Source organism: Poecilia reticulata, linkage group LG17 (assembly GCF_000633615.1).
Source record: "Poecilia reticulata strain Guanapo linkage group LG17, Guppy_female_1.0+MT, whole genome shotgun sequence".
Classification (NCBI taxonomy): Eukaryota; Metazoa; Chordata; class Actinopteri; order Cyprinodontiformes; family Poeciliidae; genus Poecilia; species Poecilia reticulata.
The window spans coordinates 4,610,405-4,630,313 of record NC_024347.1 but is presented as its reverse complement, the minus strand read 5'-3'; the positions used below and the strand labels follow the sequence as shown (position 1 = coordinate 4,630,313).

At 39.4% G+C, this 19,909-nt stretch overlaps 1 protein-coding gene across 1 annotated transcript in view; it reads left to right on the top strand.

Moving 5' to 3' along the window:
• Positions 1 to 19,909, top strand: part of slc1a7a (solute carrier family 1 member 7a) — a 43,605-nt gene that overhangs the window by 7,791 nt on the left and 15,905 nt on the right. The window contains exons 2-3 of the mRNA XM_008433489.2: positions 3,916 to 3,995; positions 19,071 to 19,286. Coding sequence (XP_008431711.1) covers positions 3,916 to 3,995; positions 19,071 to 19,286 — 296 coding nt within the window. The remainder of the gene's footprint in view (positions 1 to 3,915; positions 3,996 to 19,070; positions 19,287 to 19,909) is intronic.

Here is a 19,909-nt window from a genome sequence, read left to right as displayed (position 1 = left end):
TATAGTTACAAACCGTCCCAGAAGTGGCCGATCATCCAAATTTACTTCATAAATTCATCCAAGAAGACGCAAAATAACCCAGAACAAAGCCTACTTTAGCTGAAGCAGGTCCTTCAGTTAAAGCCAGAGTTCAGGATTCAGCAACAAGAAAATGGCATCAATTAAAGAGTTCAAAGGTCTAAACCACTGCTGACCTACAAGACCACAAATGTCCTGAAACTCGTCAGGTAAATATTCTGTGGACCTTTGAGACAAAATGAGAAATCAGGACCTTTTTCGTTTGGAGCACAATGTTGTTACGTCCGACATTCAACTCCCACAGAGTTTCAGAAACAGAACGTCAACAAACATTAGGGAAGAAAGCAAAGTGTTTTTATCTTAAAAAATGTTGAAAGTTGACAGGAAATTTGAAGATAATGGCTCCAACCATTTCACCAAAGAGCCTTTTTAACCCGTCTAAAGGCTTATAACACACTGAGGGAAACCCTGAACACGGTGGAGGCAGTGTGATGGTCTGGGGCCACTTTGCTGTCCTTCCTCTGTCCTGCACAATTTAAGTCCTTCATATTTGCATCTGTCATACTCATTCGGCGTTATGTTTTTGTTTTTTTGGAGTATACAACACAGCAGCTGCCACGTGTCAGAAGATATCCCAGTGAAATAAACCTCAGGGGGCAGCTGTCATCGGTTGGACATCATTTGCAGTAAAAGTTCCCATAAACTTTCGAATTTGCTTCAGCATCACCTGGTCAGTGGTTCTGTTGTTGACTAAGGTGGATAAATTCAGCTGGTTTCTTCCCTCCTCTGGGTGGAAGTGAGTAACGTGTTTTGTAGGAGAGGTGTGTGATACTGCATATCGTCATCTTCCTAAAATAAAGTCATTTTTTGCTAAAACTGATTTTTTATTTTTTTATTTTTTTTTACCTAAACAATCTCTTGGCAAAAAAGAGTTAATGATTTAAGTAAAAATCAATTTTGGCAAAAATAAATAAATAACTTGAGCTAATAATATTTTATCAATCCGATGAAGTCGATACACCAGTATCACAGGTAACGATACTTTTTCTATTATTGAATGTTTACTTATTGAATCATTTTGCTAAATGACAGAATTTGAACCAAGTTTAAAGGCTTATAAACTATTTTACATATCCAAATAAACAGGGACAACAGTAAAAAAAAACACATTTCTACCCATTTTCTTAAAAGAGTGCAAAAAATGATCAAAAGGAGCAAATCAAAACAAATTTTTTGAGGTAGAATTGAGAAACTACGATATAAAAAATAATGTAAAATTTTGAATCTGAAGCTAAAGTAGCTATTGATCTGCTCCCATTGATCCGATACCAATACTGACTTGGTATTGATATCATTGATACTTTGGCTCAGTGTCTCGATCACTAGCTTGTTTTGTTTCAAAATAATTTTCATTTTAGTTTCAGACAGAGTAACACATTTCAGTGTTTGTTTTTTTTATTTCAAGTCATCTTAGGTTTTGGATGTGAAACAGAATGCTTTATTTCTAAATTGAATGTCTTCCAGAGGCCTCGTAATAAAGGTGCAAAGAAAATCAACTTTCATGCTGAAAACGGTCCTGACTTTTACAAACAATCTCATTTGTACCAACGTCAGTCCTCAACAAGCAAGCAGTCAAAATAAAAAATAATTGCAGCTTATTTTGGTTTTTCATTCTATCAATATGTCTCAAGGAAAAGTTGCGTTGTCAGGGTGTTTGTTCGGTTTTTATTGCCTTTAATTGGCTTTGACATTTCTTAGCCTTTCAGGTCCTCCAGTGAGACCAATTAATTTTTGCCCTGGAGGCTCCGTTACGAATCCTCCGGTTGATTTTTTTTTTTAGTTTTTTGGGAAAAATGAGAACTTATTTCAAACGCCGAGTTGGGGAGCAATCGAAGGGGGGAGGAGATAAGAGGAGGAAATTGCCTTCCCACAGAGGACCGGGTCACGTTTTCACCGGTCAGATACTTAGGATTCAGTTTGTGTTTCAGACGGTTTTATTTATACCACTTTTTTATGACATTTCCTCTATATATTGTAACTGATAAGTGAAATAATGAAAGTAGCAAATAAAAAAAAAGAAAATATGAAAATCCAGTGGTTGAAATAAATCAAAATAAACAAACCCTCCACCATGAAACATTTTTGTTTTTGGTGTGGCCAACGTTGAGCGAAGTCAGCTGGTTGACTTTACACATAAATTAATGAAAAATGACCATGATAAGGTTAATACCTTAGAACTACAGTATATAACTTTTATAAATATGTTTTTTTTTTTTTTTTGCATATTTGTTAAAACTGTCACCATGTCATGATAACATCTTATGATACTGTCATAAGATGCCAAACAAATCGAGCTCTTCTGCCTTCCCCCTGAGCTACTATAGCGATCAAAAACAACCAATCAGACAGGAGGAGGGTCTTAACACTGTCAATCACACTCATGTATGCGCTGCTCAATGAACTAATAGCGTAGAAACAACTAATTGTTCTAAGACAACTGTTTATCTCCAGTCATTGGGGGCTATGACTGGAGATAGCCCCCAATGACTATCGCGTGAATGCCTTAGCAATGGGGAGGGTGTGAGCGGTGCATACACAAGCATGACTGACAGCTGTAAGGCCCTCCTCCTGCCTCTGATTGGATGTTTCTGACTGAGTGGCGTACTTCTGCAGTTAACACTGCGAGAAGGAAGAGGAGCTGGATTTTCTTCACAGATTATCGCACAACAGGGTGATAGTTTTAATAAAAAGTTACATACTGTAGATTTATGGTCCAGTTTATAATTGAATTTTTGTTTTTATTAGAACCAGAAGGAGCCGTCTTGTTTTTTTTGTGGGGGCGGGGGGGGTTTCTGATCTATAATCTGTAGAGGAAACTGAACCGATCATCAAAGAACAAATACTTGGGTGTGCTGTGGTGGCGCAGGGGTTAAGCACAGTCCACATATGGAGGCCTCAGTCCTCGACGTGGCCATTGCAGGTTCAATTCCCGGCCTGGAGACCATTGCCACATGTCTTCCCCCTCTCTCATTACCCACTTTCCTGTCAACTAACTATCAAATAAAGGCCACTAGAGCTAATAAAACCTTTAAAGAAAATACTCAACCAACCATTCCAAAACTGTACACTGATTTCTCAAGTCCCATCTCAACAAAGTTAGTGTGGGTGAAATGCATTTTAATAAAACAGAAACTCTTAAAGCAATCGCAAAGTGTTGCTCAAGGTTGCTCTAAGACTATACAGGCTGTGGACAGTAAAGGCTTAATCGAAACGTTAAGACATTTTAGAAATTAAAGTCACACTGGTCTTTTCTGTTGCGTTTGCCAATGATTTTTATAAAATGTTTGGTAGGTCTTTTCAGTTGTGAAGAAAAAAAAGTAAAATTAAGAAATACCACAGAGGGTCACATCAAGTACTGTGTAGAACAAAGTGTTGAAACAGGCAGCAAGGCCTTTCAGAACATCTCTCTCTCTCTCTCTCTCTCTCTCTCTCTCTCTCTCTCTCTCTCTCTTTCTCTCTCTCTCTGTCTCTCTCTCTCTCTGTCTCTCTCTCTCTCTCATACATACAGGTCACAACAAGGTCAGGGACTGTTATTGACAAGTAAATGAAAAATAACTTTTCGCTGAAAAACCTTTTTGGAAGAAGAAACTTCTGATGACCTGATATCCGGAGTTGCGCGGAGATCCCGCTTTAAACTGAAAGGCGGCGAACAACGTACTCCAAGAGAAGAATTTAATCTTTAAGTCTATTCAGTGAGAAAAACACGAAGACCGGCGCCTTCTCAGGCTCCGATTTACTGAAGAAACAATGCGTGATGCGTCTCGGTTCTCAGACATCGGCACTGTGACTGGCTGTCAGCAACTACATCCATTAAAAAACCGTCTCTGTTGCTTTCAGGAGGTGAAGTACTTCCAGTTTCCCGGTGAGCTGCTGATGAGGATGCTGAAAATGCTAATCTTGCCTCTTGTTGTTTCAAGGTAAGAGAACCAGCTGTTAGACAGAAACACTTCAAAATACACACACGCGCACACACACATGCTGTGTGCTACTGTCTGACACACACACTTTTTGTAGTTCTGTCCGGATATTTGACCGCTCTGCTTGGTAGGAATGTCAAGAATAAATTTCCCCCAGCAGTGAGCTGTGAGGCATTCAGGAAGCCGGAGTTATCCCTTTCGAAACAAGTTCTGATGTGTTTTTGAGATTGTTATCCTGTCGGGCTGTCCAGCTGTGTTCAAGTCCAAGGAAAGTGGGTTTTTTTAACACAAGAATAATCACTCAACAAAGTGGTTGGAAAAATCTAAAGCATCCAAGTTTTCAGTTTTTCCTTAAACCAGCTGGTAAAGGGTTGAGACAGTTTGTTGTTCTGACTGAGCAATAAACCTGCACAGCCAAGTGAATTTATGACACTTCTCAGATATTTTCTAGAAAAACTTGGAAATTTGAGAGTAATCTGAGTTTTTTGAGAAAACGCAACCTGGAAATTTCTGAGCCTGGGAAGTTGAGAATTAGTTATAAAAATTTGCTAGAAAAAAAAAGAGGACTTTTGATATTAACCTCTGAGATTTCTGAGAAACTGTCAAGTCAAAAAACTGACTTTACAAATTCACAAATTTCCAAGTTTTTTCTAGAAAATTTCTGAGTTTAATCTCAAACTTTCTGAGTATTTTGGTGGAAATTTACTCCTCTATTTTTTCCTTTATGCAATGGCCGTCGTAATAATCCCCATAACATGTCAGCGTCTCGCTGCTTACCTGACCCTGAACTTGACCTAATCATATAAATTTTTGAGATTTAAATCAAAGTCGAATCAGGACCAGAAAACCAACCAATTAAAATGAACCTCAACATTTTCACATACGTTAAAGGTTGCGTATCCATCCAGACTTATGCCAGAACTATTGACGATGGCTACAAAGACAGTGTGGTTTCCTTGTTACACAACTTTTAGTCATTTATTAGTGGTGCATTTCCATGGAAACCTAATGGTATTACAAAATAGGAGAGAGCAAATGTGTGGGCAAAAAACACCTTGTGTTTGCTTTGTTTCAACTATTTGCTGGTTTTGCGAGCAAAAGTAGAATTTACATATTTTAATGAATTAACCAAGACTCCCTGAATTAGATTGCAGGGAATGATCAGATTTGTTTTATTTATTAAGTCAGGGACATTGGCAGCTAACCCATGTTTATGGATATATTTGAGTCTAATATAATTTTGACTCTGTGTAGATTGGAGAAAAACACACATAAAATTCAGAGGTGTGTCCCTAAACCTGAGTTAAAAACAACTCCTTGATGTAGAGTTCCCATATCAGTCCACGCCACTAAAAGAAGAGTTCAAATGTCTCATTAAAAATTCAACTTTAACATGATTTTAACCCCAAAGGTGACTAGATGTAAAATTCTTGATGGGAATTTAATGTGTGTGTAACTCGCTGTGTATTGAATCTGTCTTACCAAGTGAAGGACATCAAACAGGCCTAAATGAACAAGACTAAACGAATATCTAATGTATCCTGGTTTTTGGAGAACAATCATTGTTGCTGCATTTGTCCCCATGTATGCTCATACATACAAAGAGAGCGTTTGAGTTATTTATCACACTGGTTTTGCGTCGTTGCCTCTGGCAGCAATCATTAATGCTTCAAATATGTTCCGACTGAGAAATCAGCTTAACAGGTCTCCTTTCTTCCTCAGACTTGATGAAATATATATGGGGAAAAAATAATGAAAGCTGCGCATTCTGGGAAAAAATACGGCCACTCTGCTGCAAGCGCATGTGCTGCATCAGGATAAGGTGTTTAGCTTTCAATTTGAGGCGGCTTCTCAGTTTTATTATGAATCATGATCCAACGAGAACGACTACTTAGGAAAGCCTGGCATGTCTTCATGTCCTCTATTAGAGTTATCTCTATTCCCCCCCCCCCCGCTCTACAAAACAGAAAAACAGGTTTTACAGTGCAGCCATGACGCAACGCAAACACTCACCTTCTGAACCTTTTCACTTTTTTTTGTTAACATTAATACCAGTATTTTAATGCATTTTATTAGAATTTTCTGTCAGATACAAGCACCAACTACCACTGTTATTAGCTAATCTACCACAGCTATGGTTGATTAGATAATTTGAACACCTGCTCTACTGATGATTTGTCAGAGTTGGTGTTTAGGTTGCCTTTTTATTATTTTGCACCTGAACTGAAACACGCCAAATTCCACAGCACATCTATGTATTACGGTTGTCAAAGTCAAGCTAGCACATGTGAACTACTTCTCTCTCCCTCTCTATTTATTTGTTCTAATTAAACTTTTTTTCTGACCTTGTTATCCAGTCATTGTAGTGTTCACAATGAGAAGCAAAACAGTGTGTCCCTTTTTCTTTTACATTTAACATTTTACGTCATATTGCTGGAAATTTGATGCCAACTGTTAATCTTACACCAATTGTAGCTTAAATTTAGCTAAAATTGGTGTGCTGGTTAAGCCCATAAAATCTCAGCAGGCATACATTAAGGTTTATGCTTTTAGTGTGCCTTGCGTAACGTTAGTTTTGCAAAGCACACATAATGAGCGCTCTCGTTTTTTTTAAGCCTCAGGAAAAAATGCTGGGTGATGTTTTTTCCAGATTCCGATTCATTTATTTGCTTCCGCCGGACATGCGAGGGTCTTCCTGCGTGCCTGAGCGATGATTAGGCCAGATGAGACGGACAACATTGATGAGATTGTTCCTCTGCCCAATTACTTTTTGAAGAATCCAGGATTAAAGAGTAATATGTTTCTGGGAACGCAGGTCGCCGTGTGCCGGCTTCAGAGAATGCTTGATCATCTGCCCCCCCCCCTTCAGAAGCGCTTGGTTTCCTCTATGAGATCGGCGGTGTGTATCGCACACACGCTCCAAACGAATCATGCAGACGCGCGGGCAACATCCAGGCTGTTTTGTGCAATAAGCTACTTACAATCAATGCAACAGCAAAGACTGGATGAGAGGTTAATCCCCCCCTCTCTCTCTCCATCGCTCCATCTCTGCTGTCTGTTCTCCCGCTCTGTCTTCATCTCTGTCTGTTGGTGTTTACACACATTTTCTTTGAATATTTCCAGTCTTCATCCTGGAACATGTGCACTCTAAGCATGGAGACTTGTTTATCAACTCCTGCTAGTGTCCTTTTCCTTTCTTTTTTCTTTTTTTTTTTTTTTGCATTTGGGTTCCACTTCAGTGCCAAACATGGATCATGTTACAGGAAAAGACATGAACTGATCTGAAGTCGTCTCTGCAGGTCAGTCCAGCACATGGGAGTATAAAAGCAATCAGAGTGATTATTTAACTGATGCTGTGATTCTGCGGCGCATCAGACAGCATCTCGGCCGCAGCAATGACCCGTATCGAGCCTGGAAGACGTTTCCTGTTACCTTCGGCTGACCACCGTTGGCCCGCTACGCTGTCCACTTTCAGGATCATTTATATGTGTGAATGTCTCACTCCGCCTGATGCTGATCCAGCTGCGGTCTCGCAGAGTTTCACCTGCTTTTTCCCCCTCCTCTCTTCTGCTGGAAGGTCTTGCCGGGACCCAGAGGCCGGCTGCTCGGCCCGGCGCGCGGTACAGTAGGGCTTATCTAGGGGTGAATGTCCTCTCTGGCCCCACGGTGTGTCTGTCCCCGTTTTTCCCCTCCCAGTGCCATCTGTGCGCCAACCAAAGCGGAAACCAGATTATCCCATGAATACGTCAGGCCAAAAGAAACAAAAAACAAAAAAAAAACAATGGCCACTACACTAGAAGCCTCCTTATGCTTTCATTTTGTGTATAAAAATCTTGTTTTGGGAGAGACAAATAGTGACAAAAAAAAATCAATAACAGAAAACAGGCGGTGAACCTTATTATAGAGGAACTTGGTCCTTCATGGTATACAAAACATTGAAAACAAGGAATTTAAGCTTTGAATGTAGCAAAATACAACAATTTAGATTTGTGATCTGTGCATAATTTTCTGCAATGTTGCAATACTGTATACTCATAATATGACGTGTCATCGTACCAGGTTTATGAGAATGAGAAAAAAATATGCTTCACAAATTACAAACTTAGTCTTAAATAGTCTCTAATAGGAACAATAGCATTTTGGTCTAAGTTTTAATTGTCCACATGTTGAAGGTTTTTTTTGCTACTATAATTTTAACATGAACTTAAAGAAACAAACACTTTGAAAGTGACACCTTCTTAGCCTTCATGAATAGAATAAAGGCCAGATTAAGAATTTTAGATTTGAACTAGAAATGAAGATGCTGATGATCAAATGCAGTCTAGACTACTTAAACTGTAAAACGCCCTTTTAGCGCCAATAGGACAGCGCTAACCAGACTGTGACTTTAGCTTCTTGAAACCGCAGGGTTCTGTGCGGTTGATGCTGTATGGGAAAATCATCATACAGCAAGGGACAAACTTCCACTGCTATGCTGATGACACTCAGCTTTTTTTTTAAATCCATAAATTCTTATAAATTCAGTCACTTAAGTATAGTACACGCATGTCTTAAAGACCAAAAAACCAGACTGTTTTTTGGTTTTTAAGACATTCTTTGCTTTTAAATTCTGATTAAACAGAAGTTGTTGTCTTTGAACCAGAGTATCTGAAAAACTGCTTAATCAATCTCTTGATCTGGATGGCTTAGATGGTAAAGTAAAGACTCTGTGTTATTTTTGATCAGGATAATTAAACAATCCCTATTTTAGACTCCCTCCACTGGCTCCCTGTTCAATCCAGAATGGACTTCAAGATTCTCCTGCTCACATAAAACCCTTAATCAGAGATTTGACTGGTCCATATGTTCGTAACAGAGGACTTTGCAGATTTGGTGCTGGTTCCTAAAGGTTCTAAAGGTAGAATGGGAATCACATCCTTTAGTTATTAGGCTCCTCTACTGTGTTATTCAGACACTCCGTCTCTCGCAGTCGTCTTTTAAGTCATGCCTTAAAACTTTACTTTCTGATAAAGCTTCTAGTCATACTGGCTTAGGTTTCCTGGGCTATCTCTGTAGATGTGCTACCACAGGCTTTGGCTACTGGAGAACCAACTCCATTTCTTCTTGCTCTGCTACTTTATCCTTCTCTCAAATTTCCTATTATTTCAACAGCAAACTTTAACTTCACATTTTCTCTCAGTTTTCTTACTCTTCATTATAGCTTCGTCTGGTTGATCATTTTGCTAAGCTGTTAGCAATTAGCACAGTTAGCATCACTAACTGTATTGGCAGACTGAGTACTTTCCAAATAAATTATAAATATTCCTACCTAACAGACTACAAAGCATGTCCAAGTCCTTAATGCTCCTTGGTAGACAGAGGTTGCAAGTAACAAGGAATCAAATAAAGCAAATCTTTACCCCAGTTATCCTTCCGACATTGTTGTTAGCTCAAAGCAGATGTAGCGAATGTCCAGTTTTTCCTTATTTTTAACATTTTAAAAAGTCAAGAGAGCTCCACGAGTTTCACCCCTGTGTTTGAATTTCAAGTAATCTGCCAAATACATCTACTGATGTAAATTAAACATGTTTATTTTCAATTTATGGGAAAACTATGTACGTTTTAGTATTTATGTATGAGACATTTTCTCTTTTTGTGGCCTTAGGCTATAAATAATTAGGATTATTGTTTGCACTTTTACAAGTATACCTTTATAAATCTTATGTCATATTTTAAATCTATTATTGTATCTGTGCTGAAATCATCAAATCAAATTCATTCATATTCTCATTCTCTAACAAATCTAATCTAACCTAATTTAAGATTTAATTCAAGCATTTATTGAATTAAAGCATTCAAGCATTTATTGAATTAAAGCGACTAGGAATGCAGGGTTTTTATTGTATCATGGTACAACATTTTTATTGCGTGAATTACATAACAGTTCTAATAAAAATAATAGATCCATGGCGGCTTTGTATCCTTGTATTCAATTTTATAAAAGGGGCTGAATTACATTTCCTTCCCTACATGCTTTTGTCATTCAAACTAAAGCAGAACCTCACTGATTATCTAAAAAAAAAAAGCACTTCACCTCATTGCACAAAATAACACTTTACGTCTGGTTTTGATTGCGCTACACATTTTTCTTGCAACCTGCCTTTTTTTTCCTCCATAGCTTTCATTCAGAAACAAGGTTAGATCAGAACAGAACACAACGACTCTTTCTGCTTCTGCCTCCACATTGTATGGCATTATTACGTCCCACTCTTTCTGCAATCTGAATCATGCCCTGAAAAAGTCACGACAACAAGGCAAAGCTGTAAAAAATAAAAAATAAAAAAGAATGGTGAAATGGAGCTGGGCAAATTAGCATATTGGATAATAGATCTTAAAAATAAATAAATAAATAAATAAATAAATAAATAAATAAATAAATAAATAAATAAATAAATAAATTGGGATCCTAGTTTTTCCATATTTTGATAAACTAAAAATCTAATAAAATAAGAGTTACATAAACTAACTTTCTAATGAAGAGAAAATGTGAGAAGCTAAAAGACACAATTCTCCTCAAAAACCTTTAAGCATGTTTAGGGGAAAAAAAACAACAACAAAAAACAGTTATGCAACTAGTTACCAAAGATGAACTGTGCAGGCCAAAAGTCTGGACGTGGTTATTGACTGAAATCAGTCTCCCTCCCTAATTGCTGGCTCTTAAAACGACCCCTCACCCCCGCCGTCCCTCTCCAGCTCACACTGTGATTTGAAGGAGCCTCGCTGCTCTGCTGAGGAAACTCATCTCAGGCTGACCTGATAACAAGCACTGGAGTTTGTCTTTGTGTGTTTCAGTGCTGGCCCTGTTGCTGGGCAACTATTCAAAGTGTCATATTTATTGACTGCTGAGACAGACTCCAAGTCCTCGGCGCAAACCTAGAACATGAAGGAGAATCAAATAAAACTTCTTTTGTTTTTAGACAGAAAAAACAAAATTATTTCTGTTTTCTAAATGCCACAATATTGAGAGAATGAACATGTCAGAAGGCAAGAAAGTCACTGAGTTGGCAACAGTGGGATGAATATTAACTACAAACATGCAGACATGACCTGGTGGGCCGGTCTGTCAGTCAAACCTCTCTCTGTAGAGCAGAAGAGAACAGTGGTTGATTTTTAGACCTTTGCTGATGGGGATATCTGCTTCATATGAATTGGTCGATCACTGCTCTTCCAAAATGAAGGAAATCTGTGCAGATAAATAGGGGCACTCCTACTGTCTTGCAGATGTTTGATGTTCCCTCAATATTTCCACATAATGTTCTTTCCTCATGATGTCATCAATTTCAAGATGAGACCAAAATCTACTGGATTTGCTTTTTTTTAAGCTTGTCCTCTCCTTTCCTGTGGATTGTTCCTAATACCATCATAAAATGTAAAAGATAACATCATCATCTGTCCTGCAAAAGACAACATATGGCGTTTTTTATTTCTTCTTTCGGATGGCTACTTGACAGACCTCATTCCAGCAGTCCATTAAAGAATACATATTTTATTTTGTAGGAACTAGAGGTAGGTATGTTTTATTTTCTAGTCAAGGCCTGGTCCTTGGTCCTGACCAGCAGAGAAAATGTAAATCTACAGCTAAGACTTCAGCTGCATGCTTCATGCCGCAATTGGTTTGCTTGGTAGGTCAGGAAGTGGAGTTGGATGAATGAGAGGTTTATGGAAAATTGGTTTTCTTAATCTCAGCGTACAGAGGGCCAGATAAACACAGCGGAGTTGAGCAGAGCCAGGAGAATCCTCTTCCCGACTCGGTCTGCTGTCCATGAACCTCCTGTTGCTCCAAATAAGGCAGAAGAAGAGAGTCGGACAAATGAGGTAAAACTGTCCGGACGCTGTTTTTTCCACTGATGCTCACAAAGCATTCAGCTTTATATCAACAAGGGAGTGTGTCATGTTTTTTTTTTTTTTTTTTTTTTAGCACCATCACAGCAGCTCACTGAAAGAGAATGGAACGCTGTAAAGGGGCTATTTTTCTTAATTTTAATCAATCCTGGCACAACCTGAAGTACGCCGCATTCAAACAATAGCCTTTTCCAGCTGGAGCTTGTTGTGCACAGTCACACTTCTTTGTACGGGATTTGTGATGACTCGGTGTGGCACGGACCTGCTTGTGAAAGTCTTGCAACCAAGGAAACGGTGGTACCAAGTGCACCCCTCGTTGCATCTATAAACCCAAAATAAAAACCGGAGAAATCAAATTTAGAAGCTGCCGCAGAGTTAGAGGACTCATCCGGCCTATAATTATCTGAGCTGCTCAAGGAAAAGGCCAGGGTGTCAGTCCTAGATGTCAAGGATAACCCTCTTCCAAGGAGCCGCTGCTGTCTCTCTTTCATCTGGATGTGGGATTACTCTAATGCTCTTGCACAGCAAAGGTGGAGCAGGGAAGGCTCTAAGCTCCATATGGCCCTGAACTCTTGTGGCAGATCAGCCACGCATGTGCCCCAACCTGTCGCGGTCAAGGAGGCTGCACATGGCAGGTGCCAACGCTATAATCCCGCCCAGTCTCAAGAGCAGCTCAGCTGCAAGGTTTCTTGGTTACCGTGCCTTGCAAAGGTATTTAAGGCCTTTGTAGTTGGCGAGATGTGGGAAAAGCTCAAACTATGGGACAGCATCAGCTGCTATTTATGTGACTGAGCAACGGGGATCATTAACAAGGCCATTGATATTACTAATGAAGGCCATCGAGGTCACATGAGTCTCTGAATTTAGACTCTTTCAATTCCTTGTTGGAGTTGCTGACATTGACGATCTTAACAAGCCCCCAACACAGCCAACATCTACACTGTTTTGGTCACGTCCTAAGGTGTGAATTTCTGTGAATCTGTCTGCGAAGACGAGCCAATGCTGCAGTGGAGGTGTTAGAAAGATGAAATCTTGAAAAATGAAAAGTTTTTGCATTGTTGGGGACTTTCTAGAATCATTAGTGTCAATGACACCAGCAAGGAATTGATTAGTCATGACAATGACTTTGCTAGTGACCTAAAAAACTCTCAACATTATCTTGTCGTGGATGCCAGTCATGTGGAAGATGGTGCTCTGGTTGATTGAGTCTAACATAACCCGAGTGCAACGCTATGTGTGATGTTATGTCATCCTGCACATGCTGATCCATCATGTTGAGTATTTTGTGTTGCGGATGCTTTTCATCAGCAGTTTGATGGTAAGAGGGATGGAGCTAAATACAGGGCAAGCCTAAAAGAAAGCCTGTTAAGAGACTGCAAAAGGCTTAAGGGGACCAGAAGAGACGAAGAATATTCATGTGTTAGAATGATCTAGTCAAAGACCAGACGTCATCTACCCGAGAATCTGATGTTTAATTATGTCCATTCACTCTGAGACTGAGCTGTTTTGTAAAGAAAGTATGCAAATCTAGTAACAGCCCAAGACTTGAAGCTGGAATTGCAGCAAATGCTGGTTCAGCAGACTCTTCATTCAGGAAGAATGCATACAAAAACACGACTTTTCAGAAATTCAACAACTCAACTGGATGGTAGCAAAGTTAGCACTGTCGCCTTGCAACAACAAGTGCCTGGGCAATACGGTTAAAAATATACATGCTAGAATGGATATAGTCCTTTTCTGGTTTTCAAAATGTAAAAAGTGCCACCTGAGGTGAATCACAAGTTACAACACATCATAAATGACATAAGCATTAGAAAAGGCAACCCAGACAACAGAAGCAGTGATGAAAATCATTAAACAGCCTCGAGACGCCTGTAGCTGGATTAGATAGAAACATGCGTTTCCTCTACCACTCCCATTACGACTCCCGGCTTCAGTTGAATGAGTTATTTCAAGTCCATCTTTGTGAAGGTTCAGGTTCAGATTATTGTGACATTAAACATTATTTATTCATGTTCCATTCTGCTGCAGACTCATAGAAGCGTTTCAAACACATCCTATTCAGAAGAGTCTTTGGCCTCTGAGCCCTGCCCCCAGATGAAGTCTGCTAATCTGTTCCGTCTGGACTCACTTCAACATGATGAAGCCAAAGAATGATAAAGTACATAAATATTCATTCTGGACTTTCCTGTTCTAACCTAAAACATGTTGCCGTATTGTTTTACAAAGAAGACTTTCTGGTACCAAGCCGTATTTATTCACATCTGAGACTTTAAACAATTAAAACTTTTAAACAATTAAAACTTGTTTCCACAAATAATTTGACATGACACCAATAATTTGCCTTTGACCTGTTCAACCCAAGAGGAAAATAAAAATTATGTAGAGGAAAAAAAAAAAACTAAGTAATAAGCACCACAAAACCTGGTTGCAAAGACAAGTACTTTGAAGTAAAATTGATTTTATTGAGTGATTGATTAATTTGTCAATTAGTAGGTTTTTCTGGACATTTACTCATGTACGAGCTAAAGCCACAGTTACAAACATTTACATTGTTCTCACTGCACAAAGGTATCAATCAGAATAAGGAATTATCCTATGATATAAAGCACTTTGAACCGCCTTGCTGCTGAGATATGCTATACGAATAAACTTGATTGATTTTCAAGTTTATGGCACAGTGAAGGCCATGGTGTATGGTCTTGAACCAAAAATTCAAGACCGACATTAAATTTCTACCAACTGGGCTTTAAATCCAAATTTGACTGCTTTATGTTGTAAGTAGGTTTGATTGTAAAGTACGCATGAGTTTTAATCTGTCTTTATGATTGGATTCTGATATTTGAAGCTGATTTTGCATGCCTATGTATGAATCAGAGCTGGTCTGGTACTGAGGTGACCTTTGTTGTGATTTGGAACGACGTAGCTTAAGTTGAGTTGAAATGTTGGAAGAAAATATAGATGTAGAATCTGCTTAACAGCATAAAGCCATAGAGAGCCAGATGACTTTTACTACAATCTCATGCATAAAGGTTTAGAACCAAAACAAGGTGAACTAACATTTGACTTTTGATTTACAGTGTGCATACTGCGAGTATGGAACTCTGTTTAACATAAGTAAGCTTGGGAGGACAACAAGAAGGACATGCACGCTGCAATTTCTTGATTATTGTTTGTAACTTTTCATTTCTTTTATTTGCTCGGCGTGCCCAGCGGGGGCCCCGCCTCTCACTGGTCGCTCCGTCTTTTCTCGTCCACCTTTTGTTATTCTGCTGAGGAAGTTATCAGTTTAAAAACAGATCCACCTCAGGAGATGTTTCACCTCTCGCCCTTAGACATCTTGGCTTATGTCGCCCGTCATTTGTGTGTTCCTTCATATTGTACGACTCTGCTGCTTTGACCCTCGGCAGAATGCTGGAGATGTTTTTTTCTTTCTGCTGGAGCTTATCGTACTCTGCCAGGCTAAAGGGTTGGGTCCCTCGGTCGTTCCCGCCGCCAAGCTCGGTGTCCAGAATACCGGCGGGCGGAGAGGGTATTCTCACAATCTGTGCATCAATCTATGATTATATGTAAATCCTGTCTGATCCCAACGTTCAGCTCAGGACAACAAATTGTCAAAGGTATTTAACATTTAGCAACAACTAATAGAGCATTTCTGTTCTTATGTAAGAGGGGGAAAAAAAAAAAGATTTTCTTACTGCCCACATGTCGCCTCATTTCATGTAGAAAATCTATATTATCGTTGTCTGGATGGTGAAACGAGTCAAAGTTCAAGTGATTTATGAGAAATATCAATACTGTTTGTGCTACTAAGTGTATTCAGATGATTTGAAATTATGTTTCAATCTAGAATGGGATTTCTTCTTTTTTTAAGTTGTGTAACAAGTAAATAAAAAAATCATCAAGCACCCAATCATCTACAATACATATAATTCTGTGATAAAGTAATTAACATTTTTTATGAGTTTCTTCAATTAAGAATTTTTTGTCAAGAAAAAGAAAGCATTTTCCCCCTGGCAAATTTCTACTGTTTTTTGGGGTGTTTTTTTTACACTTGTTTCGGTCATCAAATGTCAGACAGTAGACTTAGTGTTGCAGATGAACAGATATAAATATTCTTTCTAAAAAGAAAATCTAATGTCTGAGTCCGTATTTATAATATAATTAACATCCAGATGCTTCGATATTTGCAGATCAACACTCTCTAAACTGGAAGATCACTTATTGGCTCAGAATAAACTTTCCTACATTTGTTAGCGATATCCATCWTGAGCAGTTTTAAATTATGGAAGTGTTTCTGAAGGTTAAGCGAGAATTACTTTAGATTTTAAACAGCATAATACAGTCAGTAAAGCAGTAAATAAATCTGCATTAAAGATTGATTTTACAGTTTTTCAATGAATGCTTAATAAAAATGGTGAATAGAACCGGACCGAGGATCGAACACTGAGGCTGAATGTGTGACAGACTGACATGTGAGAATTAGTTTTTCACTGTAATGCTTGCTACAGTAGGAGAACAACCTGGTCAACAATACAAAAAAAAAAAACCTTCAGATCTCTTGTTGTTTGTTATATGTTATCAAATACATTAACCACGAGGGTTGAGGTTATTTAACAGGAACTTTAATATCTTCACAGGTAACTGTTCCCATAAAAAGCATCCGATTCACATTCAACAGCTACCATTTCTATTAAATCATTTGCTGAATGTTGCTACGCTGAATTCTCTGCAGTGACACTGAGATCGATGGAATGACAATACCTCACATTGCTTTCATCAAGTGGAAAACTTTTTTTTCGATGTCTGAAACCTTTCAGTTTAGCAGCTCGTTACGCTGTAATAAGGTTACATATTTGCCTTTGATTGGTGTGTAACCGCCAATCACTCTGTGAAAATCCATGAAGTCCTGACCCACTGAACACGTCCATGACAACACTGACCAAGTGCGAGCAGATTATGGTCTGACGGCCAGATAATCTTGTCACACAAGCTCAACAGACTGAGCAGAGATACAGTTGCAGGCGAATGTTGGCGCCCTTCCACAAAACAACAAAAGTACTTCTGGAATAACGTGAAAATGACATGTTTTTAAGTTGCCTTTTACTGTTTCTCCTATATTTAAAGGGGAGGAAGAATTATGTAAAATTGACTTTTTAAGCTTTGTGTCATGTTATAGCTTTATATAAACATATCTGGTGTGTTGCTTTAACTCTTTCATGCATGTTTGATTCTCCCGTGGCAACCATCTGGGGCGCCTAAACACTTGCTCTCACAAAGCACCGCCTATTTCCACAAAGCTCCACCCCCCCTCCACAACTTCCCCACTCAGCTCCTTCAGACTAGCAACAGCAGCAATTAGCAAACACCTGGTGGAACTGCACGTCTTCTGAGTCCATCATACACACTACTTCTCAGTCCAACACGCCTAAGAATGGTTGTAAATGACTTAACGGAGGAACATTGTTGTGGTGACTTCCTAAAGTCCAAGTGTCGGAAAGAGGAGGAGCTTCTTAAAGAGACAGAGGCCGAATTTCAAGGTGCCAAATTGCGCACCTTGTAAATAAAGTAAAAATTATTTTACTTTTCTTTGTTTGATTTATGTTCAGCTGCATTTTTAAAACTGAAGGCAACACTTGATTGTGCTATAAAATGGCTCTATGTGCCTGGAAAATACAGAATACCTTCCCTTAAAGACAAACCTGGCTTTGCTTTAGATAACTGATTCTATTGAATATGGAAGTATTCACCTTCATTCTCTCCGAGTTCTGTCTGTGGACAGAACTCTACTTACAGAAAGACAGTTTTCGTCTTTCTGTAAATAGAGGTGCATCCCTCTGCTTCTTTCATGGGGCTCATTAAGTTCAAATTGCAAAGCACTGAGCAATCTTACCACCTTGGAGTTCAGCTTGAAAGGTTTCCTTGGTTCTTTTTTCCTCTTCTACCATCCACACCATCACGCTGATCGATTCTGGGGCTGCATTTCATTACATTGTCATTTTTAGATTTTACATATTTGGCAGCTGTGCTCACAGGAAGAAGAAAAAAAATAGACACTAATTGTCTTTACCTTTAAACGTGGATATCTAAAATCTTCCTTTTAAACCCTCCAACCGGTTCTTACATTTAGTGAGTCAATAGTATGTTGGTTTTGTTTGAAATTAGCTGTATGGTTGATGAAAAGCTTGAAGGCGTGTTTAGAAGACCGTGTTTCTTCTAAACACGGTCTAACGCCTAGCTTGCAACATGACTGTAATGCAATGATTAATAGTCTTCTTAAAGGTACGGTCAAGTGAAATCATCAAAAATAACTTATTTTCACGGTTTTATTTCATTATCACACTGCAACAGTACGTAAGTGAACATCAGACAGGAGCTTTCAGTTGAATCAGGATTTCCCAGGCGTTGCTTCAGTGACACCACCACCTGTTTCTGGCTCCATATCTTCGTACCTTCACTTCTCAGAAGTGACATTTTTCAGCCCGCTGGGTTCCACACCAACTGAGACGCAGCTACGCCTGAAAGCTTCCTGCTTGCTTCTTTTTTCTGTATTCCTGAGTTCGCTTCTAAAGTAACCCAAATTGCTCCAGTGAAAAAGGATTTAAAGCCAATTTGAATGCAAATTTGTCTTTTTATGCTGTGAAAAGAGTTTTTGTTTTGTTTTTTTCTACTCCCCCACCCCAGCCTACAATCTTTGAGCTGAAAAGGAAAGTTATGTTGCTGTGAAAGGCCTAACAGCAAATGTGTTCAGATTGCCGTACTTCAGGGAGCTGAGGCAGTGGGGCGACACGGAGGCCCTCCGTGATTTTAAACAGGCCCATTCAGTCTCGTCGAGTGCTGCAATTGCTCCCGAGCGAACGTGAAAAGGCGAGCTTTTACTTTCACGTGAGGCACGCTGCATAATTATGGTGGAAATTTTATATTGCTAAATACGGCGGTGTGAATAATTTCCTCACACAAAGCGTTAGTTGAGCGTTTCCAACACAACTCGGCATTCGTGCTTCTTGCTTATCTCCCTCTGCAGGAAAACTCATTCAAAGTGTCCTCTTTGACAGGCAGTAGAAAAGGAGCTCTGAGGGAAGCAGCTCCTCAAAGCTTGTCAAATACTAACTTTCTCCTCCTTTTTTCCTCTCTGTCTTTCCTGAATTCTCTCCTGTTTGTGGCACCCCCACTCCACCCCACCCCACACTTCAGTTTGATGTCAGGTCTCGCTGCCCTGGACGCCAAGTGCTCAAGTCGCTTGGGCATCATGACCATTTCCTACTACTTGTGGACCACGTTTGTTGCCGTGGTGGTGGGCATCCTCATGGTGTACATCATCCATCCGGGTGGCGCCGCCCAGAAGGAGGACTCTGAGGACAGCAAGAAGCCCATGACGAGTTCTGCCGATGCGCTGCTGGACCTCATCCGGTAAGAGGCCATCGAGAAACCCATGGAGAAAGGGTGGCCTTGCAAAAGTATCGATACCAGCTGATTTAAATTATTTTGAAAAATTAAACATAAAATAACGCAACCTTAAAGGATCCACCCTGCTCTTTTAAGACTACAGGGGCCTGGAAACTTATATGTGACTGGKTTACTGTGCTAAGCTAATTAGTGCTGAAGTCTGGTTGTATTAGAGGTAAACCTGGGTCAGGCCTGCTGAGGAAAACGTGGGCCGTGTCAGTCGGACGGTGGACTACGGCCAAACGCCACCAAATCAAGATCTGGAGAGATGAATTAAAGAAATTCATAAAAACCTTCGAAAACGTGAACAAACACAGACAGACGTCTAGGTAATTTAAATAAATTAATGCTTAATTAGGACTTTATTTAGCTTCAGGATGTTTTGCTATAAAAACAGAATTAAAATATATTCCATTTTGGCTTGCGTTTAGCAGGAATTAAAAAAAAACAGGGTTATAAACTGGCCGAGCTCATAAATCCAGCTATGTACTGATCATGTGCAGTGGTGAAGCCTGGTCTATAATAGGCAACAAACTGTGTGTGTGTGTGTGTGTGTGTGTGTGTGTGTGTGTGTGTGTGTGTGTGTG